Raw genomic sequence first — 20,648 nt, forward strand, 5'->3', positions numbered from 1 at the left:
CTGGACATGTGCAGATGCAATTTCCGGCATCTGCGCATGCGCAGACGCAGTTTCTGGTGCCGCTCAGCAGGTCCCCGCTCCGCGCTGTGTTGGTTCAGCGCAGCGGGCGGGGGACTCGCTGAGCGGGCGGCTCAGTTTGGGAGAGGTTCATGGGTCGGCAAAACGGTCTTCGTGGGCCACATCTGGCCCATGGGCCACCTGTTGCCGACCCCTGTCCTAGACCCCTTTGAGCACAAATGTGTTGCTTTCAGCTAGCCAGTCAGGGGAGAAGGGGGTGACCTACGGACGTGGTTGGAGTCCTGCTCTTGCATCACCCTCACACCCCGAGGCCAACGCTGCAACTTGTCCCCAGGTGTGGGAGGCCGGCCGTGTTTGCGGCTGAAGGACTGGCCTCTGTTCTTTTCAGAGGCTGCAGCAGTTGCCCATTCGAGTTGTGCCCTGTAGCCACATGTACTTAAACTGTGGAACTCGCTGCCACAGGGGGCGGCGACGGCCCCTCAGATGGCTTTGAAAGACAAATTCACGGCGGGTAAAGAGGCCAACGTGCTCTGCCTCCACGAGTGCTTCTGAGTGCCAGTTGTTGGAAACGGTTGAATCATACAGTTGGAAGTCACTCCGAGGGTCATCTAGTCCAACCCCCTGCAATGCAGGATTCTAAATTGAAGCATCTTTGACGAAAGGTTTTCTGCAGGAGGGGAGAGTGCAGTGGTGCTCAGGTCCTGCTTGTGGGGTTTCCTTGTGGGCATCTGGTCGGCCTCTGTGAGAAGGAGCCCAGCTGCCTGGCCTCTTCTTAGTTCCTTGTGATTCCTAAATGGAGCCTCCATGGGCAAAGCCAGCCTACCTTAATCACGGTGGAGAACAAGAGTGGGAGAAGGCTCTTCCACTCACATCTTGCTGGAGGGTTTTGGCTGGTCTAGATGGGCCCCTCTTGGGCTTGATCCAGCTGCTGAGCTCCTTGTAACGTTCTTATCCTGCTGTTTCTGCTAGGAAATAGCTCGCCTGTTGCTGGCGGAGGAGAAGAAGGCTTACAAGAAAGCCAAAGAACGGGAAAAGTCTTCTCTGGAGAAGAAGAGGCAGGAGCCAGACCGGAAGGTGGGTCTTGGGTCTTGAGTTGGCTTTGTCTCTCTGTGCCGGGCGAAACTCTGACGTTGATTGATTTAATCTGCCCAGGGCGACCCAAAGCAACTTACAACCACACCAAGAGACAAAAAAAAACCCCTGCACAGGTACATTGAAACCAAGAGGAAAGAGAAATCCGTCAAAAGCATCCTGAAGGCCAGGGGAATTACAGCGGTACTTTGGTTCTCAAGGTTAATCCGTTCCGGAGGTCCGTTCCAAAAACAAAGCGTTCCAAAACCAAGGCGTGCTTTCCCATAGAAAGTAATGCAAAACGGATTAATCCGTTCCAGACTTTTAAAAACAACCCCTAAAGCAGCAATTTAACACAAATTTTACTATCTAACGAGACCATTGATCCATAAAAATGAAAGCAATAAACAACGTACTGCAGTCGCACAATCAATCAATCAGTAGCTGAACTGGGTTCTACACCGTCACAAAAATGAAACAAAAAGAGCCACAAAAACACAAAATAAATAGCAAAAACAGACAGACCTCAGCGTAACACTCAAATTGGAAGTGTAACACTCAAAACGGAGCATGTTCAGCTTCCGGAAAAAGTTTGCAAACCGGAACACTGACTTCCGGGTTTGCAGTGTTTGGGTTCCAAGTTTGTTTGTTTTTTGTTTTTAAGAGGGAAAATATCTGTTTATTGAAACTTTATAAAAATTTAAAATATCCATATAAACTCCAATTATAGAATTTGCAAAGGTAACACTTCAACTACAAAAATATACCTTTTGTCTATGTCAAGTGGATTACTTATAAAATTGGAATTGCTTTAAGAAGTCACTGTCAGGTTTACAAATTCAGTGTTTGGGTTCCAGGTTGTTTGAGTACCAAGGTGTTTGAGAAGCAAGGGACCACTGCAGCCTGGTCCTCTTTAAAAGGCACCCCAGTTGGTGGCCCTCGCTGGCTCATGGGGCAGGGAATTCCACAGGTTGACTCTGCGCCACGTGAAGAAGGACTTTATTTTGTTGTGTTTCAGTCTGAGCTGACCGTCCTTCTCTCTCTCCTCTCCCCAGCACGACACACACGAACTGGTGCGCCCGAGGTCAAGGGAAGGTCACGAAGGTCACCGGTCCAGAAGCGACAAGCCAACGAGGTGAGAGGGATCCCCGATCCAGGGGTTGAGCCTCTGCATCTCTTTAAGGGGTTGGGCATTGCAGTTCTGTGATTCAATTATCCATCTCCCTGCACATAGAAAACTAGTATGTCGGGTAGAAGGGAGTCCCTGGCACCTAGTTTCTAAGTGCAGGGAGGAAGGTCAAGGTAGCTGAGATTCTACCTGCAGTGCACATCAGATGGCAGGTAGCTCATCTCAGCAAAAACTTGTCCTGCTTCCCTCTCAAGCTGTGCCACCAGATTGCCAGCCCTTTGGCTCACAATATTGTGTCGTGCGCAACCGCTAGCTCTTTGTTGGCATCGGGTGAATGTTTCGCAGTGGGTGCAGAGTGCTTAGGAAACCTTTCTGTGCGTGGGGTTATGTCCCATTTTACAGATGGAGGGACTGAGGCTGAAATTGATTTTTAACAGTCCTGTTTGTTTCATAAAGTTTCCACGCCACTTGATTGTAAAGGGCGGGGGGGGAGAGCAGAGACCCTCAAAGCAGTTTAGAAAGAGAATAAATCAGTAAGATAACCCAAAAACAAGTATTTAAACCACTAAAAAGTGGATGGGAGGGGGAGAACCATCTGTAAGCGGACCCTTTGGGGGAAAGGCTTTGTAGCGTCAACCGTCGGGGGGGGGGGAACAGGTTGGCCAGTGGGTCCTTTTTCCAATCCTTTTTTCCAAACTCTTTCCCAGGCCTCCCCCTCCGCCCTCCGAGGATCTCGACCTTCTTTGTAACCTTACAAGCCAGCATAACTTGGCACATCAAACACCCAGACCAGAGCCTTCTCATAAAGGTGAGGGGGGGGGGCAGCGTCCCCACCAACTCAATGGAATAATGGCACTCATGTTCGGTCTCCAACTTGCTTATTTCGGGGGTGCTATTGGCCCATCTAGATTTAACATCTGATAGCCTTTCAAATGTGTTGTGGGGGTGGGGGGCTGAGGGTGATTAATTTGTTTCTCTCCTTGTTTTTATTATGTATTTTTTTAGGGGGGGGGTTCTTGTAAGTTTATGCTGTGAACCGCCCTGAGATCTACAGATGAAGTGCAGTGTTGTTGTTGTTGTTGTTTAGTCGTGTCTGACTCCTCGTGACCCCATGGACCATAGCATGCCAGGCACTCCTGTCTTGCACTGCCTCCCGCAGTTTGGTCAAACTCATGTTTGTAGCTTCGAGAACACTGTCCAACCATCTCGTCCTCTGTCGTCCCCTTCTCCTAGTGCCCTCAATCTTCCCCAACATCAGGGTCTTTTCCAGGGAGTCTTCTCTTCTCATGAGGTGGCCAAAGTATTGGAGCCTCAGCTTCACGATCTGTCCTTCCATTGAGCACTCAGGGCTGATTTCCTTCAGAATGGAGAGGTTTGGTCTTCTTGCGGTCCATGGGACTCTCAAGAGTCTCCTCCAGCAGTAGACAAATGTAATTAATCAAAATAATAGGCCAGCGTCCTGTGGCCAACCTGATGCCCTAATGGGAAACCAGGGAGCAGAGCAGAAACAAAGGAGGACACAGATGATGATGATGATTATTATTATTATTATTATTATTATTATTATTTTATATTTTTATTTATTTATTTATAGCAACTGGAATCCAGATGCATTGCTGGCTTTTGACTGTAATACTGTGATGTTGAATTCCTTGCTTTATACTTGATGTTGCAAACGTACTTCTAAAATTTGCAGAATACAGAGCATTCTTAGGCTTTTGATCCAGTCTGGGAATCTGCCAACCATATTGCTGCTACAACATAATAGCAAGGCATGCTCTCCATCATTCCACGTTGTTCTGTGGACCGCCCTGAGACCACCAGGTGTAGGGCGGTATAATAATAGTAATAATAGTAATAATAGTAATAATAGTAATATTAATAATCCTGACTAGTAGTCTTCAATAGCCCTCTCCTCCTCCACGAATCTGCCCAATCCTCTTTTAAAGCCATCCAAGTAGGTGGCCATCCCTGGCAACTCCAGTGGGAGGGAGTTCCACAGTCTATCTGCCTGAAGAAGCACTTTATTTTCTCTGTCCTGAATCGCCCCGCTTCCTTGGATGCCCACGAGTTCCAGAGCGATATGAGAGGGGGAGAAAACCTTTTCTCTGTCCGTTTTCTCCCAGCCCAGCCTGTTTACCTAAATGCCTATTGTTTTGCCTCTCGCTCTGCTTTTCTCCGAGCTGAAAAGTCCCAAACGCTGCAGCTTTTCTTCAGCTGGAGTCTCTCCATCCCCTTGGCCTTTGGGCTGCCCTTTTCTGAACCTTTCCCGGCTCAGCAATGTTTTTTTGGGGGGGGGGGATGAAGTGACCAGAACTGCATGCGGTCAGAAATGGTGGAGATAACTAAAAGTCTGCGCTGATGGAAATGTTGATCTTTCTCAAGGGAGAGACAACCAGAGTCTCCTCCCCACAACCCCCCCCCCAAAAAACCGGGCAGATCTCTTCATCACAAGCCAGAGTGAAGGGCCGCTGCAACACCAGCAGTTCCTCTCTCCCTCTTCCCCAGGACAGGGATTCATCTCACTCAGCATTGTCCACTCTGACTGGCAGCAGCTCCCCAAGAGTTTGGCTCTACTGGGTGAAAGCAGCTGTTGAACTCCAGGATCTTCAGAGCCTGAGCTCAGCCTCCGAGCTGCATCCCTTCCCCGTAACCTTTCCCAAGGAATAAGCCACAGCTGTTTCCTTTCTGCAGGGGTTTTGCAGAGAGGCACAGAGGTCCCGCTGCAAAATTAAAAGTGTCGGCCTCTCGAGAAAGCCACTGACATGGGGCATCTCACCCAGAAGCAGGAAAGGGAGATGGGGTTCGAACCAGCCCTATGTGTTTGTGTGGCAGGCAGGCTTGTGAGCTACCAGTTGTAGTTCCCTCATTGTGTTTCATGCAAATGTAGGGGACACACACACACACAAGCAGGCAGCTGTGGAAAGTCTGTGGTCTTTTAAACAGGAAGGACAGGCAGAAAGGCCCGATTTAAACTTGCCGATCCGCTAACCTAATTTATTTATAGAAATAGTCACATACTGCTGTTTCATATAGATATCAAAGCAGTTAAATACAAAGGTACAGAAGAAGCTATGCAAAAAGTTAAAAACAGACGCCAGTTAACTTAGATGTAAGGCGTTTTAAGAACCTCAACATGTTCTTGCGTTCTTTTTTAAAACATGTTGATGTACAGCACCAAAATAATAGCATCTTTGTTTTCCACAAGAGCTGAAAAGTTTGTTGCTCTTCCCAAGACAGCAAGGGGAGTGAAAGCAACTGAATATTTCTCTTTCTTTCATTTGCAGGTTACCACTATAAGCAGTAGGACGAACGAGGCAATATTTTTTTTGCTGATACTGACTCTCTTCTGTAGCAAACTTTGCTGGAATCCTTCCTGGAGATCTCCTGGGTTCCTTCCAGCCTCCCAGGATCTCCCGGGGGACGACCTCCTTCCTGAGCATCGCAGACATCGTCCACAAACAGTGCCTCTTCTTCAGTCCTTGTCGATCTCCCTCCGGTCTCCTGGGCAGGGCAGTTAAATCTTGCTTTCGTGGGGTACCTTTTTCACAGCCCATCTCGCCCGTTGCGCATTTCGGATTTGGGATCTCGTAGCACCATCTTCCAGCCGCCGCTATCCCAACGAGGATCTCGTGGGCCTGGGAAGAGGGCAGCCAAAACAAGCCTAGGATCGTAGGGCTGGGAGGGATCCTCAAAGGTCATCCAGCCCAACCCGCTGCAATGCAGGAACCACAGCTTAAAAAAATCCCTGACAGAGGCCTGTCCAACCTCTGCTTAGAAAACTCCCATAAAGGAAAGCTCACCGCCTTCATGATAAAGGGAAAAGCTATGGTGTTTGGGGCTGTTTCTTTCAATGGGGTGGAAATGCCTGCTGCTTTGCAGAGACAGTGGGGCAGAGAGGTTTTCCCCTCCCTCTCTCGTAATTCTAGAACCCAGATGCCTCTGACTGAAATTCGGGAGATTTCAGGGCAGGCAAAGAGGAAGCAATTACAGTGGTACCTTGGTTCTTGAGCTCAATCCGTTCTGGAAGTCCATTCAACTTCCAAAACGTTTGAAAACCAAGGCATGGCTTCGGATTGGCCCCGGAAACAATGCCGACAGCCGAAACGGACATTCAGCTCCCAAAAACCGTTCGCTAACCAGAACACTTACTTCCGGGTTTGCGGCGTTCAGGAGACGATTTGTCCGTCAACTCAGCCGTTCGGGAACCAAGGTACCACTGTATTCACACAGCACGTATTTAAAATGTAGCATCCGCTCTCCCCGTATCTAGCGGTGACCACAAACTTAGATGGCTTTCAAAGAGGGGTCGACATAATGCAGGAGATGCTCTGAGTACCATTTGCTGGGAATTGCAGATTTGAAGAGGGCCACAGCACTCCTGGCTGGCTTGCAAGCTACCCATAGGTGCATCTGGCTGGCCAGTGTGAGAAGACGATGCTGGATTTTTTGGGGGGGAGATCCCGTTGGCCTGATCCAGAGGAGATGCTCTTGCACCCTTGTTGCCTCCTGGTAAGGCCGCAATTTGCCAACAAGATGTTCTTTGGCTCTTTCTCTCCCTCCCTTCCTCCTTAGCGTGAATGCAAACAGGAGGCGAAGCAGGAGTCTAGTTAATTCCACGACATGGACTTGAGAAGGTGGTGTTGATGGTCTTTTTAAAAGCCACACCATTGCGATGCTTAAGGCAACTTTACTTGGGCATGGCAAAGATCGAGTCTCCTGGTGTATAAGTTGCAGCATTCCCTCACCTTAACTTCACACATGTGTAGGAATTAAGTCCTACCAGGCTGGCTCCAGGCTGAGTTTTTCCTGCACAAATGTTCTCGACAAATTCTGAATACCCTCATGGGAGATACAACCGCCAAACATACTTTCGGCATTACCCCGTTTCTTCTGAAACTCCTAACACAGGCATAGGCAAACTCGGCCCTCCAGTTGTTTTGGGACTACAATGTCCATCATCCCTGGCCACTGGTCCTGTTAGCTAGGGATGATGGGAGTTGTAGTCCCCAAACATCTGGAGGGCCGAGTTTGCCTATGCCTGGCCTAACAGGTTAGCTATTGGCCTTAGATTTACTTTCCTCTTATTTTACAGAAGTTTCAGCCTTCGTGGTTTCATACGTATTTCTGAAACAATGAGGTCTAGGAACTTTTAAAAAAAACTATAGCAGGCTGTTCAGAAGTGCCTTGGGCAGGAGGAGGGGGAGTCTAGGTTGCCCACTTTGCCCTAAGATGCCCCACCTAGAAGCCACTCTCCTACACCCTGGAAAAAACCCTCTAAAGGAATGGCTCTCCTCTCCTTCCCAAACTTGCGTCCCAGCCTAGATTTCACTGCCCTGCCCTCCCCTCCTGATCTTTTAGGTTTGTTTCCCTTTTTGGTCAGAAAGTGTTAACTCTCTCTTGCAGCAAATCGACCGGCACACACACACAGGGACTCCCCGTTCTGTTCTCCATCTCCCACCGTGCCATGTCCAGTGGTCTCGTTTTCTTTTTTTAAATATACTGTATGGTTTATTTTTATAACATAGAATAGTTGATGGTTGTTGGTTGGTTGTTTTTAAAACTGATGAAGCTGCCATTTCCCACTTCTCCCATCAAAACCTTGTATTTATTATTGCTCGGCGTTGAACGATGCCATTTCAGGTGCCAAAAGCTTGCCTGTGTTCACACACAACTGGGGGTCTCTCTTCCTCCATCGCTCCGTCTTGTCAGCCTCTCCCATGAAGCATCTTCGTGGGGGTGTCTCTGGTGGGGGCCTTTTCTCCCTTTCCCTTGCAGGGTGAGCAGAGGCCATGAGTCTGTTGACGCTCAGCAAAGGGAAAGGAAATGGAGAGATACCTAAACCTCTGGATGTTTCCCCCCTTGTTGGACATTGGGATCACGGCAGGAAGAAAGTGTTGTCCTCTTGTCCTCGGTCCCCAGATTACTTGCTGGTGCCCCCCCAAACATGTTGGGAAACTTTGGGGAGCTCCTGTCAAAGACTAGGTTTGGGGGCCCAAGACTTTCTCCTTAAGGGCACGGACATAACTGGGCTTCAAACACATTTGGGGCCAAGGTTCTTGCAAGGGTGGGTGCAGACAGTGGGGACCGTTGTGCAGGAAAATTTTTCCTGAGCTTTGCCTCCTTGAATTTGGCACTGTTCCCTATCCTCTGTTCCTTTCAGGGCAAGTTGTGCCGGAGTCCTGCCCAGTCGGTTGCTCCAAAATAGTTTTCCCTGGCATGCAGGTGAAACTGGTTTGTCCAAAGGGGTGTTCATCATCCACCACAATGGTTCCCAAACCTTTTGGGACCACTGCCTCCTTTGTTCCATAAACCCATCCCGGTGCTCTTATACCCTATTAAAAAGCCTTATTCAGAATAATGCTTTGCACTGCCCACTAAAGAAGGTAATAACACATTAAAGTTCAAAACAGTAACAATTGCACATTTATTAAATTCCAAACAAAACTAGTTTAACTAATTTTTTAAAAACCTATTTGAAGGTGGCTCTCCTATCTCCTCTCAGTCTCCTCTTTCCCAGGCTAAACATACCCATTCCTTCAACCATTCTTCATCAGGCTTTGTTTCCAGACCCTTGGTCATCTTGGTCACCTTCCGCTGCACACATTCTAGCTTGTCAATATCCTCCTTAAATTGTGGCGCCCAGAATTGGACACAGTATTCCAGGTGTTTGTCTGACCAAGGCAGAATAGAGTAGTACTTTGACTTCCCTTGATCTGGACACTCAACTTCTGTGGATGCAGCCTAGAATAGCGTTAGCTTTTTTTGCTGCTGCATCACGCTGTTAACTCATGTTCAGCTTGTGGTCCACCAAGACCCCGAGATCCTTTCCACATGCACTGCTGTCAAGCCAGGTGTCCCCTATCCTGTATACGGTATGTGGTTGCTGATCATTTGAAGCTGCCAGGTGAGCACAGCTCTTTTCCCCAGTGCAGGGACCTCCGAGGTCTTACCCCAGGGGCCAGCAAAGCTTTTGTGGCTTGGGCTGGTTCACGGTTCCACAGACGGCCACGGTGGGCCGGAGTGTGTTCACACGCACGCGTGCGCAAACGCTATTTCTGGCGCTCCTTCTGGCACAGAGGAGGCGTACACAGCTTCCCATTGGCTGCAGGAGCTTCCTGCAGCCAATGGGAAGCCGGCCAGCATCGTGGAAGGCGGTCCCTGCTTTGCTCCGCGCCAGTTTAGCGTTGGCACACAGGAGCCGACCGAGCGGGCGGCGGGAGTCCATGGGCTGGTTCAACGACCCCATGGGCCTTAGGTTGTTGACCCCTGTCCTACCCACTCCTGGGAGGAAAGACCTAGAAAGGAAAGTGCCCTTTGCAAAGGCTGCCCCCTTTGCAAATGCCATCCATGGGGCTCCCTGGGCAGATCCCAGGTCTCATTGCCAACGTGAGCTTACCTGGCTGCAGCTTGCAACTAGAGCAGGCACCACTACCACAGGGTAGGCATGGCTTCCCAGGGAGGCATCCCTTGTAGCATTGGGGTGCTTAGCTGCGATTGTAGGACCTCTGCGCCCATCCCTTAGGGAACTTTGCACACAGCTGTAGAGCTGTAGCTGGGAAGCTGGACCCTTTCATGTTGGGGGTGTTGCTTCCTGGTCTCAGTGGCTGATGCCCCTTAAATATATGTGGAGCACAGTGGGAGGCATTATGGGCACCTGAACCTCAGGAGGAGGCTCCGGCTGCAAAGCGCCTCCTGGCCCCACTTTGGTTGGAGGTGACCCCCACCTTGCACAATTAAAAGCACGCACACAAAAAACCCTGCCACTTACATTACTTAGCCTGAAGACAAGAGGCTCCCCCGTTAGCAAGCAGTGCCGCTGCCCGTTCGCTCCCCAGCATTACATGTAGAGCGGCTTGCAGCTTGCCTCTTCTGCAGCTCCCAGGTGGAATCTACACACATACGTATTTAAAAAACCGCTGTGAAAATGCTTTGTTTTAAAAACGCATTGAATTTTGCCTAGCTCTCTCGCCACCTAGTGCCACATTTGTATATTGCACTTTACAACACCTTTGAAGCATTTCATTTGCAGCTGCGTAGCGGAGTCTCCCCGAACAGGGGGTTCTGCCTCGGTGCCTCCTGTGTTTCCGTACTGTAGTACCTGTCCCCAAACTACCTTCTTTGGCAGAGGAATAACCAGCAGCTACTTCTCTTCAGCCGCCATTCTCCAGTGTAGCATGTGGAGGTTTGGCTTTGGAGATTCAAAGCTTGAGCCCAGCCTGTGCTGCCATTCCTTTCCAGGAACTCCAAGGTTGCCCGCCCCTAAGGTTGCTTCCACGCTGGGACTTTTTGGCTCGGCTGAGGCTTCCCTTTCCCCCCAGTCAGCTGGAAGAGAAATGGAAAGGGTGGCTTCTCGGCACACTTAAAAAGAGCAATACTTTTTCCTCACCCTCAACCGTTGGCAGCCTTGCACTAAAATAACGCTGCTTTGCTCTGCAAAGCCCTGACTACTTCACACAACTATTTAATTTGTTGCTTCCTGCGCCTTCAGGCAGGGTGGATTTTATTACTGGTTTCCCCTTTGCACACTCTTCCAGTGTGGTGTAGTGGTTAAGAGCGGTGGACTCGTAATCTGGGGAACCGGGTTCGCTTCCCCGCTCCTCCACATGCAGCTGCTGGGTGACCTTGGGCTAGTCACACTTCTCTGAAGTCTCTCAGCCCCACTCACCTCACAGAGGGTTTGTTGTGGGGGTGGAAGGGAAAGGAGAATGTTAGCCGCTTTGAGACTCCTTCGGGTGGTGATAAAGCGGGATATCAAATCCAAACACCACCTCCTCCTCCTCCTCCTCCTCCTCCTTTTCTTCTTCCAATGTCAGATGCCAGCCAACCAACCTTTTCAGACTGCAACTGAGCAATTTCACAAAAACTTGAGTGTGCAAAATCTTGGGCCTTTGCCGCTAGGGTAGAAGCAACCTCTTCTAGCATGAGCAGCTAGGCTTTCCTTCTAAATGGCACACTTAACAAGACAACCCCATCTGCAATAATCTGGCTTTGCTTTGTTTTGCCTGTCCTACTTCCCAGGTTTAAAGCTGCTTCCAGCTGGTTTTAGGGAATTCCTTCTAAATGTCTTGTGTTGCCTGCTTTTGGCACCCTGGATTCTGAATGTAAAGGGGGGCACCTCCTGCCCCCCTGAAACTATTGCACCTGTCTCTCTTTCCTAATAGATTTGTAAATTTATTGTTTTCTTTTGTAGCAGGGTTTGAGAAGTCAAATCGGAAATTCCCCTGGGACAGAGGAGGGCAAAATGGAATAATTTGGGAGGTTGTTTAATGCACACTCAGTGTTTTAGAAGACTGTCCAAAGCTGGACGGTTCCTGTGCATCAGGTTTTTGAAGTGCTGATTGCAAAATCTAGATCTCTTCAACAGATTTTGTCAAGGCAGTGAGCTGTCTTCCCGGTTCCCCCACAATTGCTGTGTTTTGCTTGGCAATGTAATGTGTGACCACCTTTCGTTTTGAATTAAAATCTTGATACTTCATAAATGTCCAAACCGATGTTGCACAGCGCCCGTAACCCAGAGGCGTGCGAGTACAAGACATCTGGATGTACAACCAGCCATTTTGCCTTTAAAAACTCTTATATTTTCAGCTTGGGTGGGGGAGCCGCTGGAGAGACAATGGCTTGGTGCATCTCTCTCCTCTCTGACCCAATGCCCACTGCTACAATTATTGCTCTTAAATGTAAAATCTGTTTGCGCAGTTGTGGAAGGTGTGATGAGTTTAGGCCAACGGGAGAAGCCGATGGAGGGTCGTTGCATTGTGTACAGAAACACCCCCACCCCTAAGGCATTTGGGTGGCTTAAGGTCAAGCACAAGGACTTTCTCGAAATTCTGCATGGTCCAAAGTTCATATGTGTGGTGAAGAAACCAGGATGTGCCTAAAACAACGGAACCCGATAAACTGTTTTATGTTTGCCTCTGTACTTCCAGTGCAGATTTCCATGGACTGAATGAAGCCTTTCCAGTTCAGCCAAGCACTACAGACCTTGGCATTTCTTCCCCATTTCTTTATGTTTTCTTCCTTGCTTTTTTCAGTCGAAAATTATTGTTCTCCTTGGTTTGTCCCACGGGGTTGCTTTCTGCGCAAGGCCCTCGCCGACTCCTGGCCTTTGCTGTCCTCCTTTGCCATTGCACAGGCGATGCAGTGACGTTCTTCCAATCTGTTAGAAGTAGCAAAAGCCAGCTGCGTCGGCCAGCCTTTTCCCAACCTGGCTGCCTTTCAGAATTTTTGCGCTACAGTTTCTGGCAGCCACTGCAGCCACGCTGGGAGTTGCCGTCCAAAACACCTGGGAGCGCGTCAGGTTGGCGGAAGTTGTGCTGGACTTCATATCTCCACTGTTCTCCTCTGCTGAGAGACTGGAAAGAGCGCTGGCATGCTGGGGCAGGATTCAAGGCTGTGTTTTCCTTTGGAGATGGCAGTGTTGGAATAAATAAAAGGATTGGCATTTATCTGCGGTGTGTGTGCATATGTTGCTGTGGCTCTGTCATGGGCAAGTGGGTCCGTTCACTTTCCACTCTTCAAGAACATGGGAAGGATGTTAACAAATGCCACGCAGCCAAATGGGTCTCTCTCATAGCTGCCAAGTTTTCCCTTTTCTCGCGAGGAAGCCTATTCAGCATAAGGGAAAATCCCTTTAAAAAGGGGATAACTTGGCAGCTATGGTCTCTCTTCCTTAAAGACCCCGCCGAGGGCCTAGAAGCTGCTTTTGGCTCCTGTCCTAGAGAGCATTCAAACATGGGGAACAGAGTGCTTGTTTTCCTTATAATAGAATCATAGAGATGGAAGGGACCCTAGGGGTCATCCAGTCCAACCCCCTGCTATGTAGAAGTCTCAGCTGAAGAACCCCTGACATTTGATCATCCAGCCTCTGCTTAAAAAACCTCCAAGGAAGGAGAGTCCACCGCCTTCTGAGGGAATCCATCCCACTGTCAAGTGGCTCTTGCCTTCAGAAAGTTCCTCCTGATGTTTAGCCGGAATCTCCTCCCTTGCCATTTGAGTCCATTGGTTTGGGAGCAGCGGAAAACAAGCTGGCTCCATCTTCCATAGGAGAGCTCTTTAGATATCTGAAGATGGCTATCCTATCACTTCTCAGTCTTCTTTATTCCAGGCTAAATATGCCCTCAACCATTCCTCATCGGGCATGGTTTCCAGACCCTCCTAAAATGGTGGTGCCCAAGAACACAGGACTCCAGGTGGGGTCTAGCCAAAACAGAATAGAGCAATACTATGACTTCCCTTGATTTGGACACTTAAGACTTGATTTGCCTTGAGAGAGTCTTTAAACCTCTTTTGCTGACCACCAACGTTATGCTTTCCATTTTTAAGTTCGGAATAGAGTAGTTGCTTTGGAAGACGATCATCAGGCATCCGCACAACATAATAACCAGTCCAACGAAGTGGATGTTGAAGAATCACTGGAGATCTTTGCTTCTTCCGGTACACTGCTATTAGTTCGCCTGTCTTCCCAAGTGATGTGTAACAATTTTTGGAGACACTGTTGATGGAGTCTTTCGAGGAGTTGGAGATGGCGTTTATAAGTGGTCCATGTTTCACAAGCATATAGTAAGGTTGGTAGAGCTTCGCCCCCCCCCAAAAAAGCTGGCAACCTTGCTTCCAGGGATGTGTGCTACCATTCCAAGTGGATCTAGGCACCAATGACACCCTTGAGAGCTTGGTGCAGGCAGGCAGGCAGGCCGTTTGAAGTGGGAGAAGCCCAGGACCTGCCCACTGCTCAGCGTGATATTCTCAAAAAGGCAAAGCAAAATAAATATATACGAGCTGCCACTAGGAGGCAACCGAGGATCTTAAACCTCTCTTATTTGCTCACTGCTATCAAGAATATTGATGGAAATTGGGCACAAATGCTCTGTGAAGGCTGTAAATCTAGGGGTCAGCTATCTTTTTCAGCCATGGGCAGGTCCACCGTCCCTCAGACCATGTGGTGGGCCGGACTATTTTTGGGGGGGGGGGGATTGAACAAATTCCTTTCCCCCACAAATTAGCCAGAGATGCATTTTAACTAAAAGGACACATTCTACTCGTGTAAAAACATGCTGATTCCCGGACCATCCGTGAGCCGGATTGAGAAGGTGATTGGGCCGCATCCGGCCCACGGTCCTAAGGTTGCCTACCCCTGCTGTAATCCATACAATAAAGGGGGATCGCAAGTTTGGAAACTTGCTTGATGGAGGCTCCTCTCGGACTCTGGATGAGGTTCCGCTCTCAGCTACCCCAGCGAAAGGCCGGTAACTCGGTCCAGACTTGGTCATCTTTCTTCTTTGGCGATCCCTCATAGCCGAGTAAGATTGTCTTCCATAAACACCGTTTCAACAGTGAGTCCATAAGTGACTGTGGAGGCCAATTCTGGATCCACGCCTCCTTCCACAGTGGGGACATTGGTTTCCGGGCGGGAGTTGATCACGGTGAGGGTTTGCCAAGCGTGCCTTCCTCCTCTTAGCACGTTTCTCCCTTACGTCCTGAGTTTGAGTTTCTTCAAAGCCCAGGACGCCTTTGGTAAAGGCTGTTCTCCAACTGGAGCGCTCGCAGGCCAGTGTTTCCCAGTTGTCAGTGTTTATAATACATTTTTTTAGATGTGCCTTGAGAGAGTCTTTAAACCTCTTTTGTTGACCACCAGCATTACGCTTTCCATTTTTAAGTTCGTGATAGAGTAGTTGCTTTTAAGACGATCATCAGGCATCCGCACAACATGACCAGCCCAACGAAATTGATGTTGAAACAGACTTGGTTCTGTCCATGTGAGGCCTCTGCCCAGGAGTGCTTTGATCAGCTAAGGATGCTTTGGGGAGCTGTGTGACTTTCCTAATGTTGGATATATCTCAGAATAACTATACAGCCAAAGGTGTTGTTTTTAAATAAAAAAGACATCATCAGTCTCTCTCCCCTTCTGTGCTTCTCTTCCCCCCCCCCAAAAAAAAACTGTGGAAGTTGTAACATAAAAACTATTTCAGTGTATCTGAAGAAGTGTGCATGCACACGAAAGCTCATACCAAAATAAAAAACTTAGTTGGTCTTTAAGGTGCTGCTGGAAGGAATTTTTTTATTTTGTTTCATAAAAACATAAAAATTGTAAAGGAAGTGTTGCCCAGGATTATCAAAATACAGTACTGAAGACCGCAGCCTTCGTTCATGTCTTTGGTCTCTGGTGTATTTTTTTCCCTGGCAGAGAGAAAGAAGAAAATGTTCATATTTTCTAACCTCGTGGTTCTCAAAGGTTTTTCTCTCGGCCACACTCGCAGAATAAAAATTTGCTCGCACCACACCGAATTTTTTTATTGATAAAAAATGCATTGGAAAACGAAACAATTAGCAGTGCTTGATTTATAGCATTGAACACAACTACTTTATAATATGATCGTGGTGCATCCAGAAAGTGTAAAACGATGCAGGAATCATTCCCAAAATGTGATTATAAACAAGCCTCTTCCATATGTATCTTAAGTACATATATAATAATAAAAATAAAAATAAATTTTTATTTATACCCCACCCTCCCCAGTCAAAAACCAGGCTCAGGGCAGCTCACACCAACAAAACCACAATAGAACATAAAAACAATTAAAATACAGATTAAAATACAGTATTAAAATTGCCTTCAGACGGCTCGGGGGTCGGATAACTCCATACCGTCCAACATTTCTCCAATGAAAATAGGGACGTCCAAAGGAAAAGCGGGACAGTCTGGGATCAAATCAGAAGCTGGGGTGGCTTCTGTAAATCAGGGATGTGCCTGGAAAATAGGGACACTTGGAGGGTCTGTGGGTGGGGGAATCCAAAAGAGCAGGGAATTGCTTTCCTCTTTCCTCTGGAACTGCTCCTAGGGAGCTTGCACACTGCTCCAGGTACACACCCACACCTAGAATATAATTATTAGAATAATTTATTATTTATACCCTGCCCATCTGGCTGGGTTTCCCCAGCCACTCTAAGCGGCTTCCAGCAAAATTTTAAAATACAAAAAGCAGCTGTCTGGGCCCTATGGCCCAGTTGCCTGTCCCCTTCTCTGGCTTATGGACCTATCTTGCAAAATGCAAGGAGGCTGTTTTAAAATGAGATTCAGAAGCAACACAAAAGGCGAGTGAGTGAGAACGTTAGAGATTTTATTCTAAACAGCAAGCAATATATACCTACCAAGCAAGCACTTCAATCTGCCACTTGGAAGCCCTCGAGAAGCGGCCAAGTGACTCCCCCAGGTAGCCTCAGTTTGCACCGCCCCACAGCCGATCAGTCTGTGCACCAGCTTCTCGGAAATTCTGCCCAAATCCATCCGATTTATAGATAGGTAGCCTGTGCGGCTTGCCCAACTGGCTCCCTGCAGATCATTCATTAGCCACCCCCTCCAAATGCCTCACTTTCTCGAAACAATGTCCAACATCAAAGAAAGAACTCATCACTCTCACTTCCTCCTAACTGATTAGTACATTAAAGGCTGTTCTCATGCCAGGGCCGGATTTAGGTTCCATGAGGCCCTCAGCTCCTGAAGGTCATGGGGCCCTTTCTATGTCCAGCTGTCCTTTGTCAACAACAAATGGTCACTGTTTTTTGTGTTGAATAGATGCTAGATGGTCATTGATTGACCTAGTAGGTATCTCAGGCCATTTGCACATGCAGAATGTAGGCACCCTGTATATAGAAAGGAGAAAACCAGGGATATTTGAGGGAGCAGGCTAGCAGGCGGGGCCCATGACTTACATCAGAGGAGCCTACACAACACAAAACACTGTTTCTGCATGTAGCTTTTATTTTATTTGTTGTTTATCTTATATTTTGGAAATGTACATCCAGTTGTTTTTTCCCTTTAATTTTCTGGGGGGGGGGGGGCAAGAGAGTGGGGCCCTAAGCTACAGCTTGTTTAACTTATATGTAATCCGGCACTGCTCATGCCATCAAAGAACTTAAGGGACAAGGAGAGGGGAGAGGCGGGGGGGGGGGCAACCATGTCAGATCACTAATTCCTCAATATACAATTTATCTTCTGGATAGATCGCTCATCCAGTACCTTCCTCTGATGGGTTGTGTGCCCCCATGTGTGTGAGACTTTTCCTGTACGGAAGTTGCCGTGCTCTTCCCTTTCCAAGCCCCTTCTGGTTCTAGGAGGCAATGGGGCAGGGGGAGGTAGGGGGGTTTCCTGCCCATCCCTTACCTGCACCGTCCCTTCTTCTTCCATCCAGCATCCCATGTTCCTTCCTCCACCTTGGACTGCCCTGACTCACTCTCCTCCCCCTGGCTCCTCCTTCGCAGGTGGCAAGACACCCCGGAAATTGCTGCTACCCTACCCTCTTCTGGGTGACTCCCTTGTTCCTCCGCCATAAACTCTTCAGAGCCCTGCCAGTCCCTGACATGGCTTCTTTCTGTTCCACCTGGTTATGCTCCCTATATCCAAGCCATCCTCCAAGACCAACTATTCCAGTTAGCCCATCTTGCATGAGTCTAGCGGGGACGCAGGTGGCGCTGTGGTCTAAACCACTGAGCCTCTTGAGTTTGCCATTCGGAAGGTCAGTGGTTTGAATCCCCACAACGGAGTGAGCTCCCGTTGCTTTGCCCCAGCTCCTGCCAACCTAGCAGTTTGAAAGCATACCAGTACAAGTAGGTACCACTGTGGCAGGAAGGTAAACAGCGTTTCTGTGCACTCTGATTTCCGTCACAGTGTCCTGTTGCGCCAGAAGTGGTTTAGTCCTGCTGGCCACATGACCTGGAAAGCTGTCTGTGGACAAACGCCGGCTCCCTCGGCCTGAAAGTGAGATGAGCGCCGCAACCCCACAGTTGCCTTTGACTGGACTTACCTGTCCAGGGGTCCTTTACCTTTCACCTTTACCTACCAGCATGGGTCTAGCACAGGCATCCCCAAACTCGGCCCTCCAGCTGTTTTGGGACTACAATTCCCATCATCCCTAGCTAACAGGACCAGTGGTCAGGGATGATGGGAATTGTAGTCCCAAAACAGCTGGAGGGCCGAGTTGGGGGATGCCTGGTCTAGCATCTCTCTGTGTGTCTTTGTCCCTTGCATTTTCACTTTCTGTGCTTTGGCCTCTCAGAATTGCTATCCTGGGCTCCTGCACTCAAAACGCCTACGGTAATTCTCTGTCGCCCACATTTACATTTTCATTTGGGGGCAGGGGGTTGGCATATGTTCCAAACTGGACCCTCCGCAGCTCCTGCCGGATTCTCACCCCCGCTGCAACCAGTTCAAAAGCTGCTCTGCCACCTTTTTCATTTTCAATAAAATGCATCCTGAACCAGATTTCTCCCACCACCCCCATCCCTACATGGAAGAGGGCCAGCTTCTCCCTAATGATTATGTGCATGTCATGAAACGAAGAGGAAAAGTTGGATTAAAAACCTAGCAGGTGTTGACACCACATTCTCAGGACACCTCCTTCCTCCCCCTCCTGTGACAGGAAGACACACAGGATTTGCAGGCTGTAAATCAATAGCAGTTTGTCCTCACCCGCTTGTAATATTGCAGATTTATTCCTGATGATTCATCGTTTCATTATGGAATTTACTACAGGGAACAAATTTTTCCATTCTCGGGATGAAGAGTCTGCAGACATGTCCCTGGTCTGTCTGTCTGTCTGTCTGTCTGTCTGTCTGTCTGTCTGTCTGTCTGTCTGTCTCTCTCTCTCTCTCTCTCTCTCTCTCTCACACACACACACACACACACAGGGTGGGGGGTGGGAATGACTGCCTGAAGACCTCTTTTTGTTGTTGTTGTTGTTGTTTAGTTGTTTAGTCATATCTGACTCTTCGTGACCCCATGGACCAGAGCACGCCAGGCACTCCTGTCTTCCACTGCCTCCCTCATGTTGGTAGCTTCGAGAACACTGTCCAACCATCTCGTCCTCTGTCGTCCCCTTCTCCTTGTGCCCTCCATCTTTCCCAACATCAGGGTCTTTTCCAGGGAGTCTTCTCTTCTCATGAGGTGGCCAAAGTATTGGAGCCTCAGCTTCACGATCTGTCCTTCCATTGAGCACTCAGGGCTGATTTCCTTCAGAATGGATAGGTTTGATCTTCTTGCAGTCCATGGGACTCTCAAGAGTCTCCTCCAGCACCATAATTCAAAAGCATCAATTCTTCGGCGATCAGCCTTCTTTATGGTCCAGCTCTCACTTCCATACATCACTACTGGGAAAACCATAGCTTGAACTATACTGTATGGACCTCTATGATGTGCTGCAAATTTGCAGAAAAAAACTGCTCTGGTGAAGGAAAACTGGGATGGAAGGAGCAATGTTCCTTTCATGTAGAACAGCGGTCAGCAAACTTTTTCAACTGGGGGCCGCCACTGTCCCTCAGACATTGTGGGGGGCCGAACTATATTTTGGAGGGAAAATGAATAAATTTGTATGCCCTGCAAATAACCCAGAGATGCATTTTAAATAAAAGAACACATTCTACTCATGTAAAGCTCTACCCTGCCCATCTGGCTGGGTTTCCCCAGCCACTCTGGGTGGCTTCCAACAAAAGATTAATAATACATTAAATAAACATGTGTTGTGAACACACAACAGCATCACCTGTAACTTTGCAAGAGATCTGGGAGCATCTCCCTCCGACTGTGCAATGCAGCTCTTTCCAATGTCTGGAAAACGTCCTGGGCCTCATCCACCATTGCAGCTGCCTGGATGCAAGACCTTTAGCTGCCCTTGGACTGGCACTGTTTTCGGTCTGAGTCGCTGGAGGACAAGCCAGTCTCCTAACGGATTGGAGTTGTGCGGGAGAACGGACAGGAGGGGTACACACACCCACACACGTCCTGTCCAATGACTTCTGATCCGTTACTGTGTGAGAGAGAGAGCAGAGCATCGCCGCTGCCTCCGGTAATAAGGAGATTTTTCACAGTGTCACTCCAGAAGTGGAAGGAGGTGTCAAATGAGCGGCTTGACAAATAGCCTTGCCGCAGAGTCCCTTACTTCGCCATTGTAAATAGAGGCCTTGTGCAGACAGCACAGTTAACTCCCCACTTAAGTTTCTCCTCTGCCTCCACCACGGATGTTTGACATTTCCAGGCTAATTGAATGGACCAGGTTTGTTCCAGGAGGAGGCAGAGGTTTGCTGTTTCAGCTCTGGGAAGTTCTGGTAGGGCTGGGCTTGAAATAGCAGAGCTGTTGGACAGATAAAAATTGTACCCTGTCTGAAATGATTTTGGAGGCTTTGACTATGATAGAGAAGAAAGAGGAAGGGAGGGCAAAAAGAGGTTACCATATCTGGTGGCCCAACTCTATTACTGTTATTGCCCCAACTCTATTCATTATTTTCATTGCCATGATCCTACACTTTGTCAATGGGAAACTCCCCACCAGAGTAGAAATCATATATCAAACAGAGATGGAAAGCTCTTCAATCTGAGCAGGCTGAAAGCGAAGAGTAAGGTTACCGTAACTTCCTTTGGGTTCGGTCAGTAAGCCAGTTA

At 48.5% G+C, this 20,648-nt stretch overlaps 1 protein-coding gene across 3 annotated transcripts in view; it reads left to right on the forward strand.

The window, feature by feature from the left end:
• CCDC50 (coiled-coil domain containing 50) overlaps positions 1–14,589 on the forward strand; it is a 47,301-nt gene extending 32,712 nt beyond the window's left edge. Inside the window, exons 9-12 of one of the 3 annotated variants that reach the window (XM_035133032.2) lie at positions 988–1,092; positions 2,145–2,224; positions 2,926–3,026; positions 5,506–14,450. In XM_035133032.2, coding sequence (XP_034988923.2) covers positions 988–1,092; positions 2,145–2,224; positions 2,926–3,026; positions 5,506–5,525 — 306 coding nt within the window. In that variant the 3' untranslated portion in view covers positions 5,526–14,450. Of the gene's footprint in view, positions 1–987; positions 1,093–2,144; positions 2,225–2,925; positions 3,027–5,505 lie in introns of all 3 variants that reach the window. The other 2 variants (XM_035133034.2, XM_035133033.2) reach the window with 2 other exon arrangements.
• Positions 14,590–20,648: the final 6,059 nt, after the last annotated feature.

The sequence above is a fragment of the Zootoca vivipara genome, chromosome 5 (genome assembly GCF_963506605.1).
Source record: "Zootoca vivipara chromosome 5, rZooViv1.1, whole genome shotgun sequence".
NCBI lineage: Eukaryota > Metazoa > Chordata > Lepidosauria > Squamata > Lacertidae > Zootoca > Zootoca vivipara.